General features: G+C 40.0%; 1 protein-coding gene across 2 annotated transcripts in view; it reads right to left on the bottom strand.

The window, feature by feature from the left end:
• Positions 1-27,218, bottom strand: part of SLC4A4 (solute carrier family 4 member 4) — a 351,440-nt gene that overhangs the window by 317,526 nt on the left and 6,696 nt on the right. The window contains exon 1 of one of the 2 annotated variants that reach the window (XM_043447563.1): positions 19,513-19,641. The exons of the other annotated variant lie outside the window; for it this stretch is intronic. Coding sequence (XP_043303498.1) covers positions 19,513-19,589 — 77 coding nt within the window. The 5' untranslated portion in view covers positions 19,590-19,641. Of the gene's footprint in view, positions 1-19,512; positions 19,642-27,218 lie in introns of those variants that run through there. 2 annotated transcript variants of the gene reach the window in all.

Raw genomic sequence — 27,218 nt, 5'->3', positions numbered from 1 at the left:
CGTCCAGTGCCTTCCAGAAAACAGGTATTAATAGAAAAGTTGTAACAAATATATTCACAAGTTATAGAGACAGTTCCATTCCCAAAGATTATTATAAACTCGAATGTCCACATTCTCGTCCCTCATTTTAGACATAATAAATTAAAGTGTATAGGAAGATTTCAACATGTGTTTTCTTTTCCTTCACACCTTAATCCACAGGCTGTCATCCAAGGACTCCTGGATTGACTTCAGTGTACGCAATAATTTCATTTTAGTCAAAACAAAACGAAGTTTATGGTATGTTTATGTTTCCCAATACAAGCATCAGCATTTTGAAATTTTTCCCCTCATCCGTGTAAAGTTGCATGTCAAAAACTCAACAGGGACTTCCCGGGTGGCACAGTGGTAAAGAAAAATCCGTTTGCCAAGCAGGAGACACAAGTGACACAGTTTCGATCCCTGGGTCAGGGAAGATCCTGTGGAGTAGGAAATTGCAACCCACTCCAGTATTCTTGCCTGAAAAATTCCACAGACAGAGGAACCCGGCAGGCTACAGTCCATGGGGTTGCAAAGAGTCTGACAGGACTGAGTGCACACACAAAATGCAACAAAACATCCATCTATCTGCAGCAACAAACACTGAGGTGCAAATAAACCTGGCGACATTGACAAAACAGAGCCATAGGCTGTGTGAGATGCCTCTGCAAATTCCCTCCAGCTCCCCACTCAGTGCAAAGAACACAAGCGCAGTGTGAAACGGCAATTACCAGGTGGGGCGGGGGGTGCTCTTTGTATAGTAAAACATAGTTTGCATCAAAGCTGAAGGTAGGAAGTCAGGGCTGCCTGTATGTACAAATGAATGATGTCCATGCACAGGACAGCGAGCTTTCTTTGGGATCCTGGAAGAAGAGAAGTATCCAAAGCCAGCACAGTCCCGTCTATTGCTAGGCGAGGTGCAGGGAGAAAGCGGAAGAAGGATGTCCTGGTGACACAATATCCCCTTCTTGCCAAACACAGGGCACCTATTTTTTCCCAAAGAAATAATATTACGTTTGTTGGTTAGGTTCCAAAGACAACTCACAAAAAGCTATTTACTGCAAATGTGGCCAAATTATAGTAATAATAATAAAAGCTAATACAATAAGTGCACTGTATGAATAATTTAAAACCTAATACCAGTCCATGAAATAAGTGCTATTAATATCCCCATTTTACAGATGATGAAAGTGAGACATGAAGATGTAAGCAGTTGTCAAGGTTACATAATAATGGAATCCACATAGATTATCAGCTAATAGTATTGAAATAATTAATAACTGTATTGTACTAAAGAGTGTTTTAGGTAGAGAACCCTACCTAAAGGGTAAAATAGGCTTCAGTGATGTTGAATGGAACCCCAAGCATCATTCTGGTATTATTTTCTATCAAAAAAATACATCTTGAGTTTCAAATAACCATATTCAATGATGGCATTCCAAAAATGAGTAGCAAGCAGCATGCATTTGGTTAGAAAGGGCATTAAACAAATAACTGAAACTAGAGGATAAATATCAGTGTTATCTTTAATAGATAATCACAAATAAATGAACTGCAATCAGTTGAGACAAACCTACTCCAAGAAGAAATTACATACACATATTGTCTAAGGCAACTTTCTAAATTTGCTTTTCTCCTTATCTCAATAATCAATTATCTAGATAAACACATGATCGCTAAAGACCAAAGTAAAACACCGGTCAGTTCTTAAAGATCTATTCAGTGTCATAACATTTCGTCTCTGGAGCTTGTGAACTTTTACCAACTTGAACCAATTTCACAAACCACTAGTTTAAAAGGAAGAATTATTTCTTCATTTAAATAGCGGAAGATAATTCCCTTCACCAAGAAGAGTCTTAGAAGTTATGATGACGTTCTCTCCAATCTCCATTTGGAGACTTTACAGTCCTCCTGGAGCTTTAAGAGTCCTTCTGCAGTCCGCCCAGCTTACTAGTTGCAGCCAAGCTGAAAAGAAAGAGTCAGAAACAATGCAAGTCAGACTGTCACTACCACATTCCAGCCTTGATGGAGACCTTCGAGTCTGTTTTGTAAGTCTGCCTACCTATGCTTACAGCTCTGTAAAACTGAGTCAACAGTGGGAAAGGAGAGCTAAGAACAAGCGATAGTTCTCATACCCAAGGGAAACCCTGCCTAGCTGAGCACCGCCTGTTTTTGTGACCCTCATAGACTCATTTTTGTTTGCAATGGGCTTTGAAAGGCGAGCATATAATAAGCACCCAGAGATTAAAAACTACCTGCTAACCTATACAGATGCCATTTTCTTAGCAGCGAAATCATTTATCACTTCATTACACTATTGATTTGCACGGTTTGGTCATTGGCACTGATGGCCCATGCACTAGCGGAAACATCTTATTCACCCTCAGTCAGGATAGCCTACTTAAGGGAAGAAACTTTGACGTCTGGGCAAACTTACAAGTGGTATTGTTTGTCCAGTTCTGGTTCCCCTGACCTTATTCCACACACTCAAATTCTCTTAAAAAAAAAAAAAAAAATCAGTCCAGTTTAAAAATGATGGATTTCCCTGGTGGCCGAGTGGTTAAGAATCTGTCATCCAGTGCAGGAGTTATGGGTTCAATCCCTGGTTGGAGAGCTAAGATTATACATGCTGTGGGGCAACTAAGTTCGCACATTAAAGCTAGAGAAGCCTATGCACCAAAACGAAGACCCCGTACACCACTGCAATGTTGTGAAGTAATTAGCCTCCAACTAATAAAAATAAATGAAAAACAAAAAAGACCCCGTACAGCCAAAAAAAAATTTTTTTAATGAGTGAAAGACTGAAACATTTTTCTAAAGAATATATACAAATGGCCAACAGGTACATTAGGAGATGCGCAAGATCACTAATTATTAGAGAAACAAAAGCACAATGAGGTATCACTTCACACCTGCCAGAATGGCTGTCATCAAGAAGTTTACAAACGACAAACACTGGCAAGGATAGAGAAAAAAGGAGACACAGTACATTCATTGTTGGTGGGAATGTAAAACAATGCAGCCACTATGGAAGTTCCTCAAAAAACTAAAAACAGAACTACCGAATATGTGATCCAATAATCCCACTCCTGAGTATAATCTACAGAAAATGAAAACACTAATCTGAAAAGATTCACGCATACCAATGTTTACAGCATCATTATTTACAACAACCAAGAATACAGCCTAAGTGTCCATTAACAGATGAATGTAATAAAAAAAGATGTATGCACAATGGAATATTATTCAGCCATAAAAAGGATGGAATGAAATTCTGCCATTTGCAACAATGTGGATGGACCTGGAGGCTATAAATCTTAGTGAATAAGCCAGATAAAGATAAATACTAGACATTATCACTTATATGTGGCATCTAAAGAATCAAACAAATGACTATAACAAAACAGAAACAGACTCACAGATACAGAGAACAAACTAGTGGTTACCAATGGGTAAAAGGAAGGAGAAGGGGTAAAATATGGGTAGGGGATGTATGTATAAAGTAAATAATCCATACGGATATATTGTACAGCCCAGGATATAAGAGCCAATATGTTATAGCAACTTTATATGGAATATAATCTATAAAAATACTGAATCATTATGTTAACACTTAAAACTAACACAATATTGTAAATCAACTATCCTTCAATAAAGAAAAGAATATTTTATGAATTAAAGTAATTCAAGTTATTAACTCTCTAAGTCTCAATTTCCTCCTCTGAAAAATGGGTTTAAGAATACCTACATTGTTCAGTTGTGGGAAACTTACAAGATAATATAGACAAAAGCACACTGGGAACTTCTCTAGTGGTCCAGTGGCTAAGACTCACTGCTTCCATTGCAGGGGCCCAGGTTTGATCCCTAGTCAGAGAACTAGATCCCACATGCCACAACTAATTTTGCATGCTATAACTAAAGATCCCGCATGCTGCAACAAAAATCCCAGGTGTCACAACTAAGACCCAGCACAGACTAAATAAGCAAATATCATTTTTAAAAAATCAAACAGTACAAAGGATAAATAATTTGTTTTAAAAAAGCACACCACATGATAGGTGCTGGTCATGGATCTGCAGTCTACCCAGGCAGCTGGTTTTATTACACAGCAAGGCCCTTAGCTTTCCCCAGACAGGCACAAGTTCATGAAGGTTACATTTGCTAACAACTGGCAGAGAGGGAATTCAAACCCAGCTGTGCCTGATCCCAATGCCCGCATGCCACACCTCCACCCCTGCATGGAACAGGAGGAATAAATAACCAGGCAGTTCTTCCAAAATCTCTCCACACTTTCGAGTCCCAATTTGGGAGCCAGAAATAAGAAAGAGTTTCCCTCTTCTAAACCTTAAGTGACCCGCAGGGGCAGCAAGGAAAGAGGTCATCAACCTGCACCTCTTCACATGCCAGAGGTCACAACTGGTTGATAACGCTCAGACGACTCACTGGAAAAGTGCCTGAGGACTGGAAATAAGCCAACGGAGTATTTTTGAAAGGTGGTCACCCTGTGACATACAGACTGGCTTGTGCAATTTTTCAGGCTTGGAAAATGTTGAAAATGATCCCAAATGCCAATTTTTAACCATCAGAGTAAAGGAAAAATAAAAAATAGAAGTGACAGAGGGACGTAGGTAAGAAAAGAAAGAAAAAAAAATGTGTTGCTGGGTCTTTACCAATATATAGCTTTGGTAGGAACTAATTTTCTAAGATTAATGATTTCCTAAAATAGAAATGACAGACTTGGTAGATGAGTAATAATAATTTTTCTTGTGTTACTAAACTACTGACTCTCTATAATGCTAAAGAATTACCAATAATGATAATTACATGTACACTTAGTTCTCATCCATACAGATGGATCAGTTGTGGCTCTTCATAATAAGGCACAAGCGCTAAAGTTACTTTAAGCTTCATTTTTCTTAGGAAGAAATCTAGTCTCAGAGCCATAAAGAGAAAGGCTCAAGAATGCAGACATTAAGAGAGGAAGAGTGGAAATTCACACTCAGATCTGACTTGAAAACTAAGCCTCTCCCTTGTTAGCTATGAAAGTGCCCAGCATAGGGTCCATTTCCTGTGTCCTCCCACCCTTTGTCACTGTTACTGTTCAGTCGCCAAGTCGTGTCTGACTCTTTGCGACCCCGTGGACTGTAGCACACCAGGCGTCCCTGTCCTTCACCATCTCCCAGAGTTTGTCAGATTCAAATCCATTGAGTCAGGGATGCTATCTAACCATCTCACTCTCTGCCGCCCCGTTCTCCGTTTGCTTTCAGTCTTTCCCAGAATCAGCGTCTTTTCCAATGAGTCAGCTCTTCGCATCAAGTGGAGAAGGTATTAGAGCTTCAGCTTCAGCATCAGTCCTTCCAATGAAAACTCAGGGTTGATTTCCTTTAGGACTGACTGGTTTAATCTCCTTGCAGTCCAAGGGACTCTCAAGAGTCTGACGAGGGAAAGGTACAAAGTGGATGGAGACTCCTGGAAAAGCAGACCCGGAGCATCAGTGGAGGAGCATCGCCTTTCCCTGAAGGACCTAGCAAACGATGCCGAATATAGTGAAGCTGAGAGCACATATTGATTCATCTAAACGGGTGCCATTATGACGCTAAGTTGTTTTGAAAGCACAACTATCTGCACCTTGGACAGGGCCAGAATACAAAGTTCTTAGTAAACCAAAAAAAAGCAGTAAGAAGCAAATTAATGAATTCCCCCACCCCCATAACTCCCTGCCAAAAAAAAAAAACAAGCCCATCTTGTTTCAGTCTACAATCAATAGGACTGAGAGGTGCACAGGAGAATAAACACAAGGATTTCTAAATTCCTGTGATACCACCATAATCGTCCAGGGTATTACTCTAGCGCTCAAAGAGTTCACACAGTTTATCTTCTCAATATGCTTAATAGCTAATAGGATATTAGCTGACATAGGTTAGAGATATAACAGAGTCAGACACGACTGCGAGACAACTGAATTGATAACAATTCAAACAAAAGGAAGTTCTAAGCACATGAAGGAGTCACAGCAAAAGCAAAAATCGCAATCCAAGCTCCTAGCACAGAAATTGTTTCTCTGATGAGACTGCCACTGTGTCAACCAGGAATCCTGATGCTTCCCAGCCAGTGCGCTGGGACCATGTTCCAGGTGGGCTGAGACGTCCTTCCTCATTCCAGGCAGAGTCAGGCACAGACAGGGCCCCAGGCCAGTTACCTCCATCCACAGGATGTCTAGACTGCTCACCCAGAGTACCGTACAAATATTATTACTTACTAAGCATTCTATGACATGACAAAGGTCAAAAGCATTAGCAAATGAATGCATCGTTTCACCAACCTTTTGATCAGGAAATGTCAACAGCTTAGAAAGTCTAGAATGTCCCTAGAAAAACATTGAATAACCACTTCCCCCTTCATCCTGGTCCCTCCACCACGGGGCCATTATTTTTCTAACAGCTGTTGGCCAGCGTCATCCCAGACTGAGAAGGACACGCTGTCTGAAGTACTGTATACAAGTGAACCAAGGTGGGAGGCCACGGAGAAGGCACTTCTACATCCCTGAGTGCAGGGTCAGCGGACGCACAAGGGGGAGCCCCACGGGGTTCAGTTCTGCACACAGACCATTCACAAACTGTGCTGGGGCGTATCCGGGAGCCCCATTAACAAGTGATTGAGACCTAAGTGAAGTCAGTCAGGCAGAGAAAGACAGTATTATACAACAGTCACTTCTATATGGAATCTAAAAAAATAATACAAATGAATTTATTCACAGAACAGAAATAGAGCCACAGACACAGAAAACAAACTTATGATTAACAAAGGGGAAAGGGTGGGAGGGAGGGATAAATTCAGTTCAGTTCAGTCGCTCAGTCGTGTCTGACTCTTTGCGACCCCATGAACTGCAGCACGCCAGGCCTCCCTGTCCATCACCAACTCCCGGAGTCTACTCAAACTCATGTCCATCGAGTCGGTGATGCTATCCAGCCATCTCATCCTCTGTCGTCCCCTTCTCCTCCTGCCCCCAATCCCTCCCCAGCATCAGGGTCTTTTCCAATGAGTCAACTCTTCACATCAGGTGGCCAAAGTATTGGAGTTTCAGCTTCAACATCAGTCCTTCCAATGAACACCCAGGACTGATCTCCTTTAGGATGGACTGGTTGGATCTCCCTGCAGTCCAAGGGACTCTCAAGAGTAAATTAGTTATATGCAATTAACAGATATATACTAATACACATAAAGTAGATAAACAAGGATTTACTATAAAAGCACAAATATATTCAGTATCTTGTAGTAACCTGTAATGGGAAAGAATCTGAAAATACATATATTTGGTGTATAACTGAATCACTTTGTGGGAACACCTGCAACTAATACAATAGTGTAAATCAACTACATTTCAGTGTTTAAAAAAGAAAGCAGCCATGGAGGCGTTAGTGCTATGTGAAGCATCAGGACGACACCGCAGAGGAGCAGCAGCCTGAGTGGAGCAGAGAAGAGGCAGGTTTCCTTCTTACCTTTCCATCTGTCGCTGTATCTAACAATACCCACTGTAAGGACAGCCTCAGAAATGACTGTTTTAAAGAGCAACTGATGTGCAATGGAAACTCAGCTCTGCACGCGACGATGAGCCTGTGTGGTGGCAAACGTGGCCCCTGCCTTCAAGCCCACCAGCCGGGCATCAGCGCTCGCCTGCGTCCGCAAGCCTCAAAGAACAGAAACCCCCTTACTCCTGCTTCACTGACTCCTTCTAACATATCAAGAACTGCATTCCCAGGCCAATCTTTTATGACGCAAAATTTCAGGATTACTGCTAGAGAATAAAAGAAGGTACAAATTACGTGCCAGTTAGCAACAATGCATGTAGAATGATCCCAAAGTCTGAGATATCATCACATCTCACACTCCCAATTTCATTAGAAAACTCTCCCCAGCATTGGAGGAGTTTGGGCCTCATGGAAATCACTCTGCTTGGCTCTCTGCTATCTATTTCATCCCAGTTTCTATAATGTGACCTGGCCTACCCAAAATTGCACCTGGCACCCTATTCACAAGTGCACACATACACGTACACACACACACACACACACACACGCAACATCATTACCAGTTTGGAATATAGGCCAACACTTCCTCATTCACCTAGTCTCAACCTCTGCCTCTCACCTTCACATTCCACAGGTCTCTGATCCCAATATAACTCTGCCCTGGGGAGCCCAATTCTGGTCTTAGTGACTTCCTGGCTCTTCTCTCATTTCTGGTGAGACCCTTGGACCAGAGCAGGTCAGCACTGCTCTTCACCACCTGCTCTAAGCAAAGGCCACCCCGCCTTCCACCCAGCCTCAGAGCACTGGGCCTCTGCCTTGCTGCTTTCCCAGCCAGACACAATGTTGCCTACATCCATTCCTTCTCCTGAGGATTAGACACAGTAGGAAGACTATATTAAAACTAACCCTGAACTTAACCAAGAAACCAAATCCAGGGCATAGAATATTAAGAAAGTACCAAAGTATTCCAAATCAAAGAAGAATAGAAACATGAATCTCAAAATTTCAGGTGGGAATTAGGCAATTTTGGAATGAGGCTTGAATTCATTATTTCAGATGGAAGACAGACTCTCTAAGGGCAGACACACTTGGACAAGCAAAGGTTGGAAGATTAATGCTGGCTTAAAACTCAACATTCAAAAAACTAAGATCATGGCATCTGGACCCATCACTTTACTTTCCTTGGATGTCATCTCAGTTGTCTCTGTAAATGACCCATGAGGCATCCTGGAGGTTGGCTGACTTCCTTAGTGACAGGCACTGCAGTCATCACGTCCATGAAGCTGACTGTCTTACAACCCCTGACTTGGGTAACTCCAAACAAGTCTCCTGCTGTCTGCATCTGTTTCCTCAGCTTCAAGAGACAAGGCTCACTTTCCACACAGCCTGAGGCCTGATGATGCTATGTGTGTTCTGAAAAGATCCACAAAACACTGTGAGCTCTTCACACACACAGTGTGGGATGGGGAGGGAGGTGGGAGGGGAGCTCAGGATGGGGAACATGTACACCCATGGCTGATTCATGTCAATGTATGGCAAAACCACTACAATATTGTAAAGCAATTAGCCTCCAATTAAAATAAATAAAATTTTTTTAAAAAATCGAAAGATAGTATCACCAATGTGTGTTTACTCCCAACCTATGCAGGTTTAGATTGCCAAATGTTCCACCCTCTTAGCAAGAGCGATTTGGAAAGGCCCGTCTGCCTGATGGGGGCAGGGGCCCAACTCTCCAGGTTCATGCCCACATTTATCAGGAAGTTTTGTTACACAAACCTCCAAATGCAGTGACATTTATGCCAGTAAACTGTTAATAATTCGGACAGAAATATAAAAGAAATTTGAATAGAAAGTGTCTATCTCCCTGATAAAAGTACCTAGGGAATGGTGTAAACAATCATTCACCATTTTGATGTTTTAATCTTGCAAATTGTTTGGTGTTTCAGAGGCAGTCTGTAAAAACTTTTGCATTTTAAATGAAACAGTAATGACAGATCTAAATTCACTCTGGTATAAAAACACAGGAGTATCACTATGCCTTTATCTTGTTAAAAAGCTAATAAATTATAAATCCTTTTTAAATCACCAGCCAAAGCCCAAAATCTGTAGGCACAAGCAAGGGAAAAGATGGAAGGTGATTATGAAAAGATAAACTGTTTTATGAAGGTGCTTTTGTGGTAAAAGGGGATGATGCAGTCACTCTGGCATACAAAGATATTATTTGAAAGCAATCTAAAAACCACACGGATCTGCAAATGAATAAATGTTCCCAAGATAAATTACAAAGAAAAACATTCTGAATGTGACTTTGCTTTGTCGTATATTTATTTGGAAGTCTCTCCAGACTTTTTAGACAACTCTTTGGAACTCTGATTATCCGACACTCTTTCTTTTTCACTTTTCGCCTTTGTTACTGCAACTGTACACACCTACAGTTCAGCTCACTTAACTTTTTATTGAAGACCTACTCTGTAGCAGTCCAAGTCAAGGATCAGTGACATAAAAAATAAATATCCATTATAAAAACATCGTTTTACTGGTTAATAAATAAATAAAATACAGTCCCTTCACAGAGGAGAGAGTCTAGTCAACTGAGACAGAAAGACTCATTACAGACAATTCTGCATAGCTTCAAACACCAAGAAATACACTTGTTCAAGATTAACAGAGCTATTTCTTCGTCCTTTCTGTCTACAAAGATAGCATTCCCAGTAGCAGGAAGAAAGCCTTCTCTTCAGTTGGGTTAATCTCCCTAAGCTTCTACTTGGGGTGAGGATGATGAGTGGACGGAAAGAGGCAGAAAAAGAGAGAGATCACAAATAATATTCTTTTTATGAGAAATAAACCATAGGAAAATGTTTCCGGAAAAATTATAGTCATTTTAACATGGACAATACATTGACTACAAACTCAGCTCAAAAACGCTTCAGCATTTCTTGCGATGGTCACTTTGAGTACACTGAGGTCATTCATTCTTTAGACAGTAACTACATAAATGTCATGATTTCTTCTGAAACCAAATAATGACTATTCAACAGTCAAAAAAAAAAAGATAACTCTGCCCTTGCTTACTAGCAATATCAAGTCTGCAAACTGGAGGAAAAAAGCTGAGAGATATTCATCTCAAGTCAAGTGTTTTTTGGTTATGACAAGAAAGTTACCCTAGAGCCAAGTGAGGGTTTTCTGAGTACCATCTGCAATCCTCAAGAGATGGTACAAATGACCTGAAAAACTGATCCAGACATACTAGAAACCAAATTAATGAGGTTAGCTTGCTCTCACAGGCGTAAACAGGAAGGTGACTTCAAATGGAAGAGTCCAGATGATAATAAATGAAAGCAAATATTAATACCACAACAGGAAGGAAAACTATAATTGATAAATCATTAAATGAGATTACAAGATTTTAGTACCAAAAAAAAAGGAACCAAGTGTGCTTCCACACACTACAATACAACCCTTTTAATGTAATGTGATAAACTGTGTAATGTCAGATTTTATTTCCAATAATCTTTTTTTTAATTCTAGAGATGCAATTAGCCAATAGTAAGAAGATATCTGTAATAGTAACCTTGATATATCAAATTATTTTAATTTCCCCAAGGAAGGAAGCCTTCCAAAAACTTCTTAAACCCAAATGTAAATGAAAGAGGAAAAAACAGAATTCAAGCACTAATTTTTCTACATAAAGAGGAAAAGGCTTTCATGAGGTTCTTAAAAATTCAAATATGTTTAGAAGACCATGAAGTGATCCATAAAGGAGAATCTGAAGAAGCAAACTCTGCATCACTTTCCCACTTCCAGATCTTCCTTTACCACTGCAGAAAGACGAAAACTAAGTTTATTCACTGAATAGTCTGATCTCAACATCTGAAAATGCATTTCACAGTCTGTGGCCTTCGTTTAGTTTGTATGTGTGTATGAAATATTGGGAAATCATATTAAGATTTAAAATCGACAGTGATACATACCTATAAGCACAGTTTCCTTTAAGGTTTTGGGAGCATATCCTATAAATTTATCCTCACACATGGTTATAGATTCGTTTTAATTTCTATAATTCTGAATTAAGAAGCTTAGAAATATTCGATTTGGAAGGCCTATGTGTCTAGACATATTAAATCAAAACTCTCCAAGTGCCTTCACACTAGTATCAATAACATAAAGTATCAACTCCCATTTATTCAAGGGACGATTATAGCGTTTGGAACATGGCCAACACCTCATTTCTTCTCACTGTCCTTTCAGCCTGCTGTATCTTATCTATCTTATTGGCAGGCATCACTCCAAAAGTAGTAATAAACTGGCAATTATTAAGTCCTTACTGTGAGACAGGCCCTACTGTCAATATATACAAGAGCATATGATTTCCCACAACTGCTCTATGAGATCAGTACCCTTGCAATGCTTATTTTCCAGAAGAGGGGCTCAAGGAAGCTAAATGACTTGTCCAAAGCAAAATGACCAAAGTCTGATGCCAGAGACTTAATACTTAAGGACTTCAAGATCTGCCTCCAAGAGATAACCATGATAGAGGAAACGAAATCCAAACTGATCAATAGACTGAGAAACCACCCTATCCCTTTCCGATATACATAATCAAAATGAATGTGCATTTCATGGGTGAAATGCTTCCAACTACTGATCATAATGAGATTCATGGATTATCCATAGATTTTAACTCACATATTCAATCCCAGGCCCTCAGTCAATTGCAGGGTACTGGTTTGACCTTTCTTATCTTCTTGGGTCTTTGTCAAATCTAATACATATTTATCAAACACTGTACTCGGCCTTAAATTATTTTTTTTAATTGCATAAAAATTTCCATCTTAGCCATTTTTAAGTGCACAGTTCAGTAGTGTTAAATACATTTACATTGTTGTGTAATAAATCTCCAGAACTTTCAGCCTTTGTCTTAGTCCCTTCAGGCTGCGGTAACACATTATCATGGAGGAGAAGCTTACAGACAACTGAAATGTACTATTTGCAGTTTTGGAGACCAGAAGTCTGACGTCAGGCCACTAGCAGTCAGGTGTCACCCTCTTCCAGACTTCTCACTGTACATTCTCATGGCAGAAGGGGCTACTGAGCTCTGGGAATCTCTTACAAAAGCACAAATCCCATTCACACGGGCTCCATCCCTATGACCTAACCACCTCCCAACGGCCACATCTACTAATACTGTAACCTTTGAGAATTAAGATTACAACATATGAATTTAGACAGGAACACACACATTCAGCCCACAGCAGTCCTAAACACGTTTGTGGTCCATTCTGTTGCACCATTTTATTCTTTATCAACGACCCATCTTTAAACTTCTGAGGTTGAACAAAATCTTCAATATAGAAGGCTTCTTTCTAGATAAGCATATATGAGACTCTGACATTATATAAGTTAACGATGCTTTTGGAACCACAGACCTTTTGAAAATCTGATGAAAGCTGTAGTCAATATATCAAAATAAAATGGATATATGAGTATATAACTTAAATGGTGCTCTATTTTCATGAGGTTATTGAACCTCTGTTGCCTCAAAGGCCAACTATGAACTTAAGTAAAGATCCCTAATTTTCTGGCATTATTTTGCACTAGTACTTACCAATTCTCTTGTATGTGCATCGTTCCTTGAAATATCAAGATTCCCCTAAGGAGCTGTAATCAAGATCTTATTTGTAAAATTTCCCATAAACATGATTTCATTTATAAAAATTAACCTATAAACATTCAGGAAAATAACTCCATTGCTTATAAAAAGAACCCCGTGGGCAAAGAATTCCCTATTGCCTATATGTACCACATATTCAGTGAGCAGTTTCCCACAAAAATGCTATCAAAGCCCCTCACATCTGAAAGTAACCTAAACCACAAAAATATAATCAAAGTTGCCTTATTCTTATGGGCACACCTTCTTCAGCTCTGATAGGAAGAAAGCTCCATGACTGATTGTAGATAAGCTGGACTTGAGCACTACCTTTCCAAATTTAATGTGCTCTAATTAAACAACCGTGTTCAGTGGTTTTAACTGCATCATTGCACTTTCTGATGTTTCTGATACCAAAAAAAGACTGGATTTTAGAGGTGAGACCTTACAGCTGACAGTCTCTCATTTCCCTTCTACCCAGATTTGGGGGGCAGTAGATAAACCTGAAAACTATAATGTTTTGTTATTTGTAGGGGATTAATAAGTAAACACTGTTAAGGGATACTAGTCCTTATTAAATATTAAATATTTTGTATTATGTCACCACTTTAGCAACATGAATGCTCTGGATGCACTCTTCCAAAAGCATATGCATATATAAATTCTATGTATGATATCTGGGGTGATCATGAGCCCCACCTAAAGCCCAGCTGTGGCCTCCTGATCTCAAAATAAAGAACCTATCTCTGCATTCAGCAGACAAGTGTGAGCAGACACCTCTAAGAGTTCCAGGACTTCACCTCCTTGAAAACGACATGAAGAAGTCAACTCTGCACTGCCTTTAAAGGTGTGCATCCAATGCAAAGAACTCAGCACTCATCAGAAACAGTCACCACCGCATTCTCTTCGTTATCTGGTCAGTTTCTCAAAACAGAAACGGTTTAGTTAATTCCTCTTAAAGGAAGGCTCTGGCTCTTTTCTGTTTGGAAGGCTGAGAAGCTGAGGGATGGAGAGCCTCCTGCTTCTGCCACAGGGACTTCGCACTGCATCTCTCCAGAGAGCTAATCAGTAGACACTCTGACGCTGGCAACATAAACAAGCCAGGAATTAGCCTGGCTAATGCAGGTGTTTCCATCTGGTAGACTGAGGTCGCCACCGGAAGCCATCTCACCAGCACTGCTCAGCCACCCACCTCCTCAAGGCTCTTGCCATCCTGCACCTTCACTTAAGACAGCTGTCTTCTTAAATTCCCTTCAGATTTTTTAAAAGCAGTGTTCAGTTACACATTTTATTCTACACTAAATTAGCCTCTTATCCTCTTTCTTGTTCTCTAGTTTCTTAAAAGTTTGTCCTCTCTATATATCACACAGCTCAATTGTCTATAATATACTACTAAAACATACACTGATATATTCATTATTCCTCAGACTCCAAGGTTCAGTTTAAGTTACAAAAACTAGTGTTTGAGAGATTCATTAATTTATTAAAACCATTTTTGGGGACTCCCCTGGCGGTCCAGTGGTTAAGACTCTGCACTTCCACTGCAGCGGGAATGAGTTCAAACCCTGGTTGGGGAACTAAGATCTCACATGCCACACATCAGAGCCAAAAATAAATAAAATTTTTAAAAGACACAATTTGATTTAATGCTAAAAAAGAGGTCTTCCAAATGTGACTTTTTTGCCACTTAGATTTACTCCCATCGTTCCACCAGGCTTCCCAAATTCTGAATTTACCAGGTGAGATTAAGACTATATTAATTTCAGAGACTAAACTTATTATTCCATTAAAAAAAAAGTGTATTCCAAAATGATGAGCAGGTAGAACTGAAATGAAAACAACAGGAACAATGAGAAGAAAAAGTTTTCAAGTACTCAATATCCTTGCTTACTTTTCCCATGACCCTGTGATTGAAAATCAGGACAGCATTTTAAAAGCTGGTCACCTTGGAAAGCACAGAAACCTCTAAAAATAAAAATCAACATTTACAGACTCTGCCATAATGGTTTCCTGGTAAACAGAAAGACATGCTTGCTATTTTACCCCCACACAGAGATTGTGGTAATTAATTATTCAACATTTGGAAAGTGCTTTAGAGATAAGAAGCTAAGTGCTAAAAACCACCATCAATTTGCAGCAAACCGCACTTAAAGTGAACTCACCAGGTTTACTGTTGGAAACTGAACCATTAGTCTAAGTCCATGATTTTTTTCTTTTTCTTTTTTTCTCATTTCATTTAGAACATTAGACCAAACAGCTGACACTCACATGCAACCTTCCTTTCCCTTCAGACAACCTTTGAGTGTCACTGAGTAAAAAACTAGTCCTTAAAATATATAAATTCTAATAATGTGGTTTCACTGGAATTCACAGTGAGATGCTTATTAAGGATCCTTCCTTCTCTGCCTTTTATTTAAGTAACATAATGAACAGTTAATTTACTAAAAATTTCATGTGTAAAAGCTTTGAGAGTAATCAAAGTTTAGTTTAACATACTTCTACTGTATTAGTGATCATTAGGCAAACATTTAATGTTCATGACTATACCACATACACAAATTTAGATGAACAATTAAGAATTGACTGATTAATATTCTAGTGAAGGCAAGAAATCATTCTGTTTAAATTAAAAAATTAGGTTTTGTTAAGAATTTTTCCTTATTTACAGTATATTCTGGTTTTAATCTATTCATTTTAAAACTCAAAACAGGGGTCCAAAATTTAGGAATTATTTTTACCAAAGTACAACTAAAACCTACATAAAAGCCAATCTGCCATAATTCAAGACACATGTACCCCAATGTTCATTGCACACTATTTTTACAACAATCAGGACATGGAAGCAATCTCAATGTCCACAGACAGATGAATGGATAAAGAAGATGTGAAGCACATATGCAATGGAATATTACTCACCCATAAAAAGGGACAAAACTGGATCACTTATAGTGATGTGGGTGGACTACAGTCTGTTACACAGAGCGAAGCAAGTCAGAAAGAGAAGAATAAATACCGCATACTAATGCATATACATGAAATCTACAAAAATGGGACCGATGAACCTATCTGCAGGGCTGGAATAGAGACACAGAGGCAGAGAATAGACAGGTGGAACAGGGAGGGAGAAGGGGCGGGTGGGACAAATTGGGAGGATAATATTGACATACATACACTCCCAGGTATAAAACAGATAGCCAGTGGGAAGCTGCCGCATAGCACAGGAAGCCTAGCTTAGTGTTCTGTGATGACCTAGAGGGTGGATGGGAGGTGGGGAGGAAGGCTCAAGATGAACGGGATACATGTATACATATGGCTGATTCACTTTGTTGTGACTCACTTTGTTGTAACCCAACATTGCAAAGTAATTATATTCCAATAATAAATTAAAAAAAAAAAAACCCACCTGAGTTCATGCTAAAAAAAAAAAAAAAAGGAGGAATCATGAAGCAGTTTTTTCCAAGTAGTTTTTATTGGACTATAGTTGCTTCACGGGCTTCCCTGGTGGCTCAGACGGTAAAGAATCTGCCTGCAATGCAGGAGACCCAGGTTCGATCCCTGGGGTGGGAAGATCCCCGGGAGAAGGGACTGGCTATCCACTCCAGTACTCTTTCCTGGAGAATTCCATGGACAGTGGAGCCTGGCGGGCTACAATCCATGGGGCTGCAAAGAGTCGGACACGACTGAGTGACTAGCACACACATGATTGCTTTACAACGCTGTGTTAGCTTCTGCTGCACAGAAAGTGAATCAGATATACAGAGACACATATCCCTTCTTTTTTGAACTTCCTTCCCATTTAGGTCACCCCAGAACACTGCACAGAGTTCCCTGTGCTATACAGCATGTTCTCATTAGTTAACTATTTTATACATAGTTTCAATAGTGTATATGTGTCGATCAGATGAGACAGTAGCAGGCCACACTCTGCAAAGGCATCATGTGGTAATTGTGGTCACTCTGGGATTAAATATACAAGATATACAATCATTCTTACCTCTGTCCATTTTGGAAACAATTTTGTGCAGAATATTAATTTTTTTTACTTCCTGTCTCTTACACAGTGAAAGATCATATACACAAATGTCATAATTTCATGTTTTAGAGAATTAAAAGCTGTACTGACATAATCTTCTTGGATCTGAGACTTATTTCCATTACATCGAGCTCAACAACATTTCTCTAAAAAGAGGGTTTACGCATTTTAATCCCCAAAATGCACAGTTTTTAAAAAGTCATCTTTGGTTTTAGAAAGGGCTTATCACAAGATGAGTTTTCACCACTTTAAACATGAATACCTTCTACCCATCTATCAGTCTTAAGTCTTTTATCCATATTCTTCCTTCCCCAAGATCTCCCCCACCAAGAAAACAAAAAAAAGCATGGATGTAAAATCTTAAATGTATTCAACATTCCTAACCTCAATAGGAAAAAAAAAAGCCCTTCTGGTTTCTGAAGGAGATGTTCTCCATAAGGCTCCTGGCTCACGGAACAAAACTAACTGGCATTCTGCGTGGAACCCACAATAAAGTGCTCAACCCCCAAATAAGGTAATACCGAAAGACAAATTTTCTTATTGACTCAGCTTGATATTTACTGTGTGTTCCATATAATCTTCAACTTCTATGAATCATTGTGTAATAAAAAGGCAGACAAATGATTTTTCATTGTTCACTCCTAACATTGTCATTTATTTTAAAGAAACTGAGAATACTTTCAAACAATTGCAAACTAGGGAAGAAAATGAATCCAAGGAAGGCCTTTCTTAAAAAAAAAATTCCTTCAAAGGAAGTATCACAGTATTTCCTCCTCTGTTCTGCCAGCTTTAATAAGATATGCCAACAGTGGACTATTAGTGCAACCAGAAGAAATGGGCACACATTATGTCTTAAAGAAGTGTTTTGTGGCAGACATGATTAGCTATCTCTGTTTCAATGTTAACAGGGCAACCGGACAGTTCCTTAAAAATAAACAATTTACTATAATGTAATTGCCTGGGGGTGTTGGGGTGGAGGGGAAGTAAGTAACTTCAAGTGCAATGTTTTCCATCCATACAAATATGAAGAAGACAGAAACTGTCCAAAGGAATTAGCTATGTTCCCAAGTGACTGAGAAATGAATTGGCAGGGACTGAGCCTCCATGAGAACATTATTTTGAATCAAAACCAAATTTCTAAAACACTCCAGGTGATCCGCTCTATATTTATGGAACTTAAATACTGGACTGTTGAAAAGAACGATTCTGAAAGGCTTAAGAAATGAAGCAATTTAATTAAGTGGTAATGCTGTATTTACTGATTGTGTTGTAATGTTCAGATCTAGAACCAGAGTGAGAGGAAAGACAAAGAGAAGACTGGTGATCTGCATGTGGGTGTGTGTACTCAGTCGTGTCTGACTCTTAGCAAACCCCACTGACTGTAGCCCACCAGGCTCCTCTGTCCATGGGATTCTCCAGGCAAGACTACTGTAGTGGGTTGCCACTTCCTCCTCCAAGGAATCTTCCCAACCCGGGGACTGAGCTCACGTCTCTTGCATTTACAGGCAATTTCCTTACCACTGAGCCACCTGCGAAGCCTGGTGACCTTCTGAGATGGACACTATCACCTAGCCATGAACTGCCTTATCCAGCCACTCCCCAACACAACAGCAGAGCTGAGTCCATGTCCCCTATATTTGGAAGGTCCTTACCTAAGTTACTTTGAGAGAGGCTAAAACTAACACACACAACTACCTAAAAATGTCATTCACCATACGTCCAAATCCTTCAAATTTCATCATCAGGGATTATCTCTTTTGCTCCTTTCTTCCGGTAAAAATTAAAACTGTGAATACTAAGACACATACCACGTTAAATTATTTTTCTTACAAGGATATTGTCAAATTTTTTCCTCTTGCAAGGAAAAAAATTAATAAAGAGAGCATTATCTTTTAAACTCGTATTGTACTAGAAGAACCATATTATAAGGGAAATGTAAAGCTGATAAAGTCATGTATGATGATAATAACTAAGAAATCATTCTCACCGTGTGCTACAAACCCTTCTAAGCATTTCACATTTATTAACTCACTTAAGAGCCTCGGAATTACAGGAGGGAGGTTCAGATGAAGAGTTGAAGCACTACAGACTTGGGGTCCGGGCTGCTCCACCCAGATCTCCTCCTCACAAAGGAGGGGCTTCCCCAGTGGGAATCCTGGGTAACTGATGATGCTCAGCTCAGTCTTACTCCATAAAGTCACCTGAGCCAAGGTCACAGCCCTCTCCAAGGACAGCCCCCATCTCACGACTGGCTGACATGAGGCAGAAAGGCCTGGCTCCCTTACCTCGACACAAGGCAACTCTGAAGGGTCTGCCCAGCTCCGGAGCTCCCAAAGGGGTCAGCAGAGGCCTCGGCTGCCATCGTATCGACTTCACCTCCTCCTCCTGCCCCATCCAACTTCCTTCACTCCCCCACAGGTATTATATACCTCAGCACAAGCCCCAATAAACATCCCGCCCAATCAGAACCTGCTTTCCAGGAACCAACCTAAAACCATCCTAGGACTCAAGTCCAGGCACTCTGGCTCCAGAGTCCATGCCCATAAACAGTACACTGAAATCCTGACGGTAAGGCAGATTCAGAAAACACGCTCCCCGGGGATTTCCACAGGCCTCGAGACCTGCCCAGAATCCTCTCTCCTGGTCTCCTAATCCTCAGAACCTTTGAGGAAGACACAGCCACCACCTCAGGCTCCATCACCCCAGAGCCCCACTCTGCTAGCTGGTTGAAACAGCCCTCGCTGGCCCACGCTTCTCAGACTCCCTCATGGAAATGGGTCCTTCCACTCAGCCTTACAGCCTCTCTCTCAATACAGCTAAGGCCTCGTTGTTAGGGCACAGTACCCGACCAGCCCCTCTCTCATCGCAGCCTCTGGACTTCACTTGCAGTCCAGTGTTGAGCACGCTGCACTTCTAATGCATGGGGTGTGGGTTCCATCTCCGGGTGGAGAACTAAGATTCCACAGGCCATGTGGCACTGCCGAAGAAACCAAACCAAAATAACAACAACAACAACAAAAATACTGTTCAAGAGGCTCAAACATGCTCAATTCACGAGAATACACACTTTGAGGGTCACTGCCCACCATGAAAGCAAATAGCAAAACCCTTAATCTTTGTTTAGACATAGCTCAGACATCTCTTTACAAACATAAAAGATAAGCAAAAGAACGTCTAAAGCAGAGCAATATTAGAACAGGTGGGGCAGGAGCAACAGCTCCACACACCTCCAGCCCAAAGAGCACCGCGGAACTGTATGAAGACCCTGAGAAATGAACAGAATGGGAAATTATTTTCAATAGATTGCTAAGAAAGGAGATGAGTGTGTGCAATTCATTTTAGGATGATATACATCAGAAACATATTTTAAGACAATTTTTACTGGACGCTTAATTAGGTAAGCTTCAGTTATCAGAAAATTCAATTAAAGTGAATACAAAATAAATTTCACTTAGTTGGGAAAGCAAACTCTTTTAGAGTAATGGAATTATCCTAAACGAACCCTGAACCAAAAGTGTTGGATGGCAGAAACACCCAATTTGATTTTCTCAGCAGCAAGGTGTGGACTTGATTTAGAGAAATTTTACAGGGAGTGTTAAATGATGTGATCATTTTATAGCCTCAAGTAAAACAATGCACTTAGACTAGTACCTTCCGGTCAAGGTTAAGAGCTAAGATAAGACCAGATGAAGTAGGTTAACTTTATAGGAAATGTCATGTGAAGCCAGACCCACGATCCCCCAGACCACCCTTCTGTGACATCTGACAGCGACATCAAAGAGCAAGAAATCACTCTACAGAATGAAAGGTGACTCAAACAAAGTCTTGCGACAGAGCTCTGAGTCAAGACAGAAGACTGTCCAAAGAGATCTACAGATCAAACATATCCATCTTTTCTTTTAAATTGTACAAATACTTGATCTACCTAAAGATTTATTCTGGGCCTCCTGAGAAGCCAGTTTCTCCTCCTGGGGTAAAATGTTGCTCACAGAAATACCTACTACATAAATTTAAACTCTTCTTTTATGTTAAACCTATGTCTGTCAGTTGTATGTGGTCCTCCTAGCACTGCTGTTCTTTATTTGTGGCAGAGACTTGGACTCAGATGAGGTGAAGTCTCCTTTGAGACTTCACTGTTTAAGACTACAGCATTCACATCGATTTAAAGACACCCCCCTACCCTCATGATATGCAGTGCATTTCTCTAGACCTTTCCCAGGTATGTCTGTCTTGAGGTGCAAGAACAAACCTTCAAGGGAGCCATGTAGGAAAAATTCACCTGGTTCAGATACATGGATGAACATAGACATTCAGCATGAAAAGCTCCCTATTAGGAGGTGATGTGTGTGTGTATTAGTCACTCAGTCATGTCCAACTCTTTGTGATCCCATGAACTGCGGCCCATGAGGCTTCTTTGTCCATGGAGTTGTCCAGGAAAGAATACCAGAGTGGCCAGCCATTCTCTTCAGGGAATCTTCCCGACCCAGGGATCAAATCTAAGCCTCCAGCACTGGAGGCAGATTCTTTACCATCTGAGCCACCAGGGAAGTCCTAGGAGGTGATAACTGAACTCAAATATGTGCTCAAATGCAATATTTATCAATACACCAAAGAACAGTGAAATTCTTGAGATTTCACTGGAAATATCATTTACACATAATAAGTAAAACATCTGGGGCTTCTCCAGTGGCCCAGTGATTAAGAATCTGCCTTGCCATGCAAGGGACACAGGCTCGATCCCTGGTGGGGGAATTAAGTTCCCACATGGCACAGAGCAACTAAATTCAAGTGCCTCAACTAAAGAGACTGTGAGTCACAACAAAAGATCCCAATGGCGCAACTAAGACCCGACACAGTCAAATAAATAAACAAATAAAAATAAAACATCTGTTCTCTAATGTCTCAATATATTGTGCATTAGCTCCTATCATAAGGCACACATACTATAAGGCAAATAATATACATCGGATAATACAGATATATATAGTAATGATATTCTCTTACCTTTATATAAAGCCCAGTAATATCACAATGCCCTAAGAGCTGTACCATAAAGAAGTTTTACTTTCCCTCACTTTTATTTGTGTTACATCTTCCAAAGATTTTACGAGAACAACATCTGGATTTAAAACTCCTAGTTCAATATATTATAAAAGAATGATTTGAGTGAGGCAAACACCAAATTCACAGACATGAATACCTAAGTGAGTGAATGACTCCCCCGTCGCCTACCACAGGAGGCACCTATTCAGGTTTGTCAAATGATAACTCAGAAAGTAACTGGGCGCCAAAGAACTTACACTTTTGAACTGTGGTGTTGGAGAAGACTCTTGAGAGTCCTTTGGACTGCAAGGAGATCCAACCAGTCAATCCTAAAGGAAATCAGTCCTGAATATTCATTGGAAGGACTGATACTGAAGCTGAAACTCCAACACTTTGGCCACCTGATGTGAAGAACTGACTCATTGGAAAAGACCCTGACACTGGGAAAGACTGAAGGCAGGAGGAGAAGAGGACGACAGAGAATGAGATGGTTGGATGGCATCACCAACTTGATGGACAGGAGTTTGAGCAGGCTCCAGGAGTTGATGATGGACAGGGAAGCCTGGCGTGCTGCGATTCATGGGGTCGCAAAGAGTCAGACACGACTCAGTAACTGAACTGACCCTAAAAGTACTAGATGTGCTTCATTTCCCCATGGTTTTTTTTGTGTTTTTTTTTAACAATAATTTCTATATATTTTCTTCAGAGAAGGCATAAAAATTACAATTCCTTATAAACTTTTTTTTAGGTAAATGCCTCTTTCGAAATCTTAAAAACAATGCTCATTGGGGTAAGCTGGATGAAAGCTAAGTAAAAACTGGACTATATTTTTCTAATTTCCTCTGAACCTACAATTATTACAAAACAAAAAGGCTTTCTTAAGTGCTAACAATTCATTTTTAATTTCAAGAAATTAGTGCATAAAACTGCATCCAATTCAGAAAACAGATAAAATAGAGTCCTATCTAAATAAAAAGGTTAGGTAATTTTTCCAAGGAACTATAAAACATCACAAACTCTAATAACAAAAGTTTCATCCCCAAAGTTACTGGATTCCAAACCTCATGACAACACATTTCACAAGAAATATTTGAAAGACCAAATAGCAATGATCAAACCTATTGATACTACAGTGGAGGAATTTCTCTAGAAGAAATAGACTTTAGATTAAATTTGAGTGATGATTGGGCATCTCTGACTGGTCTGTCCAGATTTTTTTAGGTGACTAATTATCATTCCACTAAGTAAGTATTTTCACTACAAAATATGCTATCCACTGTGAGGACCACGAAAGTGACTCTGACACAGTTCTCACAGTGAGGAGACAGAAAGTGTACAAAGACAACAAGAATACAGATGAAAGCAAAGGCAGTGCAGAGCAGTAGGCAATAAAGGGATCAATTAGTGTACAATTCACTGCTGAATATTTTGGCAAAAAAAATGTGAGTACTTGAATAATATTTTCTTCTGATGTTTCTGGATGGATGTTTTAGTCTCATATCTTAAGGTATTTTTCGGGGGAAATTATCTGATCTCATTTATCTAAATCTTTTGAGACGCTTCTTATCCGCCTTCTCTCTTTTCCCTGGCAAAGCAGTTCAACTTGTAAAACTGCAAATGTGTGAGCTGTGTGTTTCTTCTCAACCTGTTAACACTCAGCAATTTTCTAAAGGCGATTGTAATCAGTACGCTAGCCATCTCCAGCCACGAAGCCCTAGTCTCTGTGAACATCAGGAGTGCTCATCTCACATTCCTAAGGACACATGTCTAGAGGTCAAAGGAGTGAAGGCATTTCTGCAGCAGCTCCGGGTGTGAGCTCTCGCTGCAGATGCAGTCGACATGCAACGCTCAAGGGGAGGGTCCTAGGACGGCAGCCATCCATCCAAGGTCCCATCCAACTCCCCGGCTGAAGACCTCACTCGGTCCTCACTCTGAACTAACATGTTTCACAAATAACACTTTCAGAACTTCATTCACGGTCAGTCTGGGGTAGAAAGGACCAAAGCCTTGCCTTGTGTTAAAGACATTAAGAACCTCCAGGGACTTCCCTGGTGGCACAGTGGATAAGAACCCACCTGCCAATGCAGGGAACACGGGTTCCATCCCTGATCCTAGAAGATTCCACATGCTGCAGAGCAACTCAGTCCCAGCACCAGAACTGCTGAGCCCACACGCCACCCTTACTTAAGTCTGCACACTCCAGAGCCTGCGAGCCATGACTAATGAGCCCCAATGCTACAACTACAGAAGCCCCCTGCGCCCTAGAGCTTGCAAGTTGCCACTGCGGAGCCTGTGCTCCGTAGCAAGAGAAGCCACAAGAGAAGCCACCGCAAGGAGAAACACAAGCACCGCAAGTAGAGAGTAGCCCCCGCTCTCCGCAACTAGAGAAAGCCCCCATGCAGCAACAAAGACCCAGCACCGCCAAAAATAAATTTTTTAATATATAATAAATAAATAAGTATAGCAGTGTGCACATGTCAAAAAAATTGAAAAAAAAAAAAAAAAGAATCTCCCCATGAGGCCATTAGAGACAACAGATTTCCACGCTGAAGAACCAGAGAAATGGAAGAGCTAATCTCATTCCACTCTCCTGGGACATCAGTTTAGAAATTATCATTGTCATGATCCTATTCTTTAAATAGTTGCTCTTCCCTAAATCCACAGCGTCAATGTCTTTTAAAAGTCACAAGGGCTGAATAGACACAAAAGAGAGGAGCCTTGCATCCAGCATTTAACACAGCAATAACCAGACATGCCTGGGTGCTTTTTGTTTTTAAAAGACCCACTTTAACTTCTTACAGGAATGAAATCACCCAGAACAGAAGATGAGGCTTTCTGAAATTCACTATTTGTAAAATAGTAATTTAACAAGGCAGACCATAATTACCCCTTGTATTCATTTCAATTTTCCATAGCATTATGTCTGTAACAAGAAAACAAAAGCTGTCTTGTTATTCCAGATGATTCCATTTTTCCAGTAAATCACCCTAAAGCAGCCACATTCGGGTCAAGCACATATGAGGGATGCTACCTAAAATGTAAACGTCCTCATAAAATGTAGACTAACTTATGTTATTCTGAAGCAATATGTGTTACATACTCAGTACTCAGAACCCCAAAACAGTTTTACTCAAATGACAAAAGCCAACCAGCCAACACTACCACCACTAGCTCTCAAAAGAAAAGAAAAAGACTCAAATATGAGAAAAAAGAAAATTCAGCCTTTGGGTAAGAAAATCTAACTAGATTTACACATCAAACTCCAAGTTCCTTCTGCTGCAAGTCTGGTTTTGCAAAGGGATACCTTCTATTGTTTATCATGTAATTCTGCAAAATAAAGATCATGCAAATTCTTGTTCTATTTCATGTAAATATAAATGTAAGCATTAAACTTTCCAGATGAAGAAAAAAAGAGGGTCAAAAAGTCAAACCAATAGTTGAGAGTCAGACCTTTCAAAGGATTAGGAATCACTGCTTTACACAAGAGTTTATAAAGTATATGCCGCAAGTTTGCTTCTGACATTATAATCAACATATCTGAGAATGATCTTATCCATACTAAGCTGAAAGGGCTCTCTACAAGCTCCAGTTATCAGATTGTTCACCTTTAAATATTCAATTTATCAGGAAGCATGGTTACCAGGGTATCAGCACTGGAAAACCCACTACAAGATTTTAAATCTGAAAATTGTTGGCCAGCATTCTAATTATAGAAGCAAAAAATATTCAGTGTGTAAGCTCTGAGGGCTCACCCATAGGGTGAAGAGCACTTTAATCATTTTCAAGGGTTCTCCCGGTCCTATGTGTGTTACTTGGAGGCATAAATTTGATATGAGCTATACAGTGAAATGGGTGATCTCAAGCTGCTGGCTATTAGACTCATTTTTTCAAGCTGATGTTTAATAAATCCTGTTTCCTGCTCAGCTTTCGCAATAAAAAGTAAAAGTCCTAGAGAAAAAAAATGTAAAAACACAGTGTGAAGCATGCAGAGTTAACAGCTCAAAAAGACTGCTTAAGTGTGTAGTTCATTCATTCAGCAAACAAGCATCTATTACTGTGTCAGGAACTGTTCTCACTGTTGGCACAATTCAAGAGTAAGGTATGTTTAGAACATGACAACAATAATAAAATAACTAAAATATCTTTGGCCATTTACAGTTTTTAAGAAAGCTTTATAAATAACACCTCAATTGTCTCCCATAACAGCTCTAATGAATTCGGTTTTACAGCCACTTTAATAATAATGAAAAAATAAGAGATCTAGATGATTTTTCTAAATTCTCCAAATCAAGTAACTTATAAGTAACAGAGCTGGGTCTCCAACTCATACCTTCCAAATGCACATTTCCATCAGTCACTGGGCAGGACCACATTACAAGATGCTCTAGTTTCATGGTAACCACAGAGGATATATTCTATACAGTTTTGAACTCTGTTAAAGCTTTCAAGGAAAAAGTTTTACAGATCCAGACCAGGGCATGATCAGACAAGATACTACAAAAACTGGTTAGACCCAACTAGGCCCAGATGTTGCAAGATTCCACTTCCCCATAAACATGCTAAGTATATGCTCATCTAATACAGTAGCACATGCTAAAGGGCACACTCACAGGTGCCATAACAGTCCATAAAGGGCCAAAATGTGGGCTGTGGCCCAATTCCTGGAAATCCCTGCCCATTCCCCAAAGTAGATGGACTCTCCTCCCACTTGTTAGCCTATGAAATTACTCAGCCCATAAAAACCAACAACCCCATACCCCCTAGGCTCTGGAGCCCCTCTCATCTTCTGAGATGGCCACCTGCTGCCTATGGAAACTCTATCTCTTTGAATAAACTCATTTTCACTTAAAAAACTGCTCTAATCTCTTCACCCATTTATTTTACTTATTATATAAAGACCCTGGTGAAATGAGTCTGCCTGGTTAGCTGAGCTTTCTAGACAAATAAG

The sequence above is a fragment of the Cervus canadensis genome, chromosome 26 (genome assembly GCF_019320065.1).
Source record: "Cervus canadensis isolate Bull #8, Minnesota chromosome 26, ASM1932006v1, whole genome shotgun sequence".
NCBI lineage: Eukaryota > Metazoa > Chordata > Mammalia > Artiodactyla > Cervidae > Cervus > Cervus canadensis.
The sequence above is the reverse complement of the archived record's forward strand: the minus strand, read 5'-3'. Positions and strand labels throughout refer to the sequence as shown.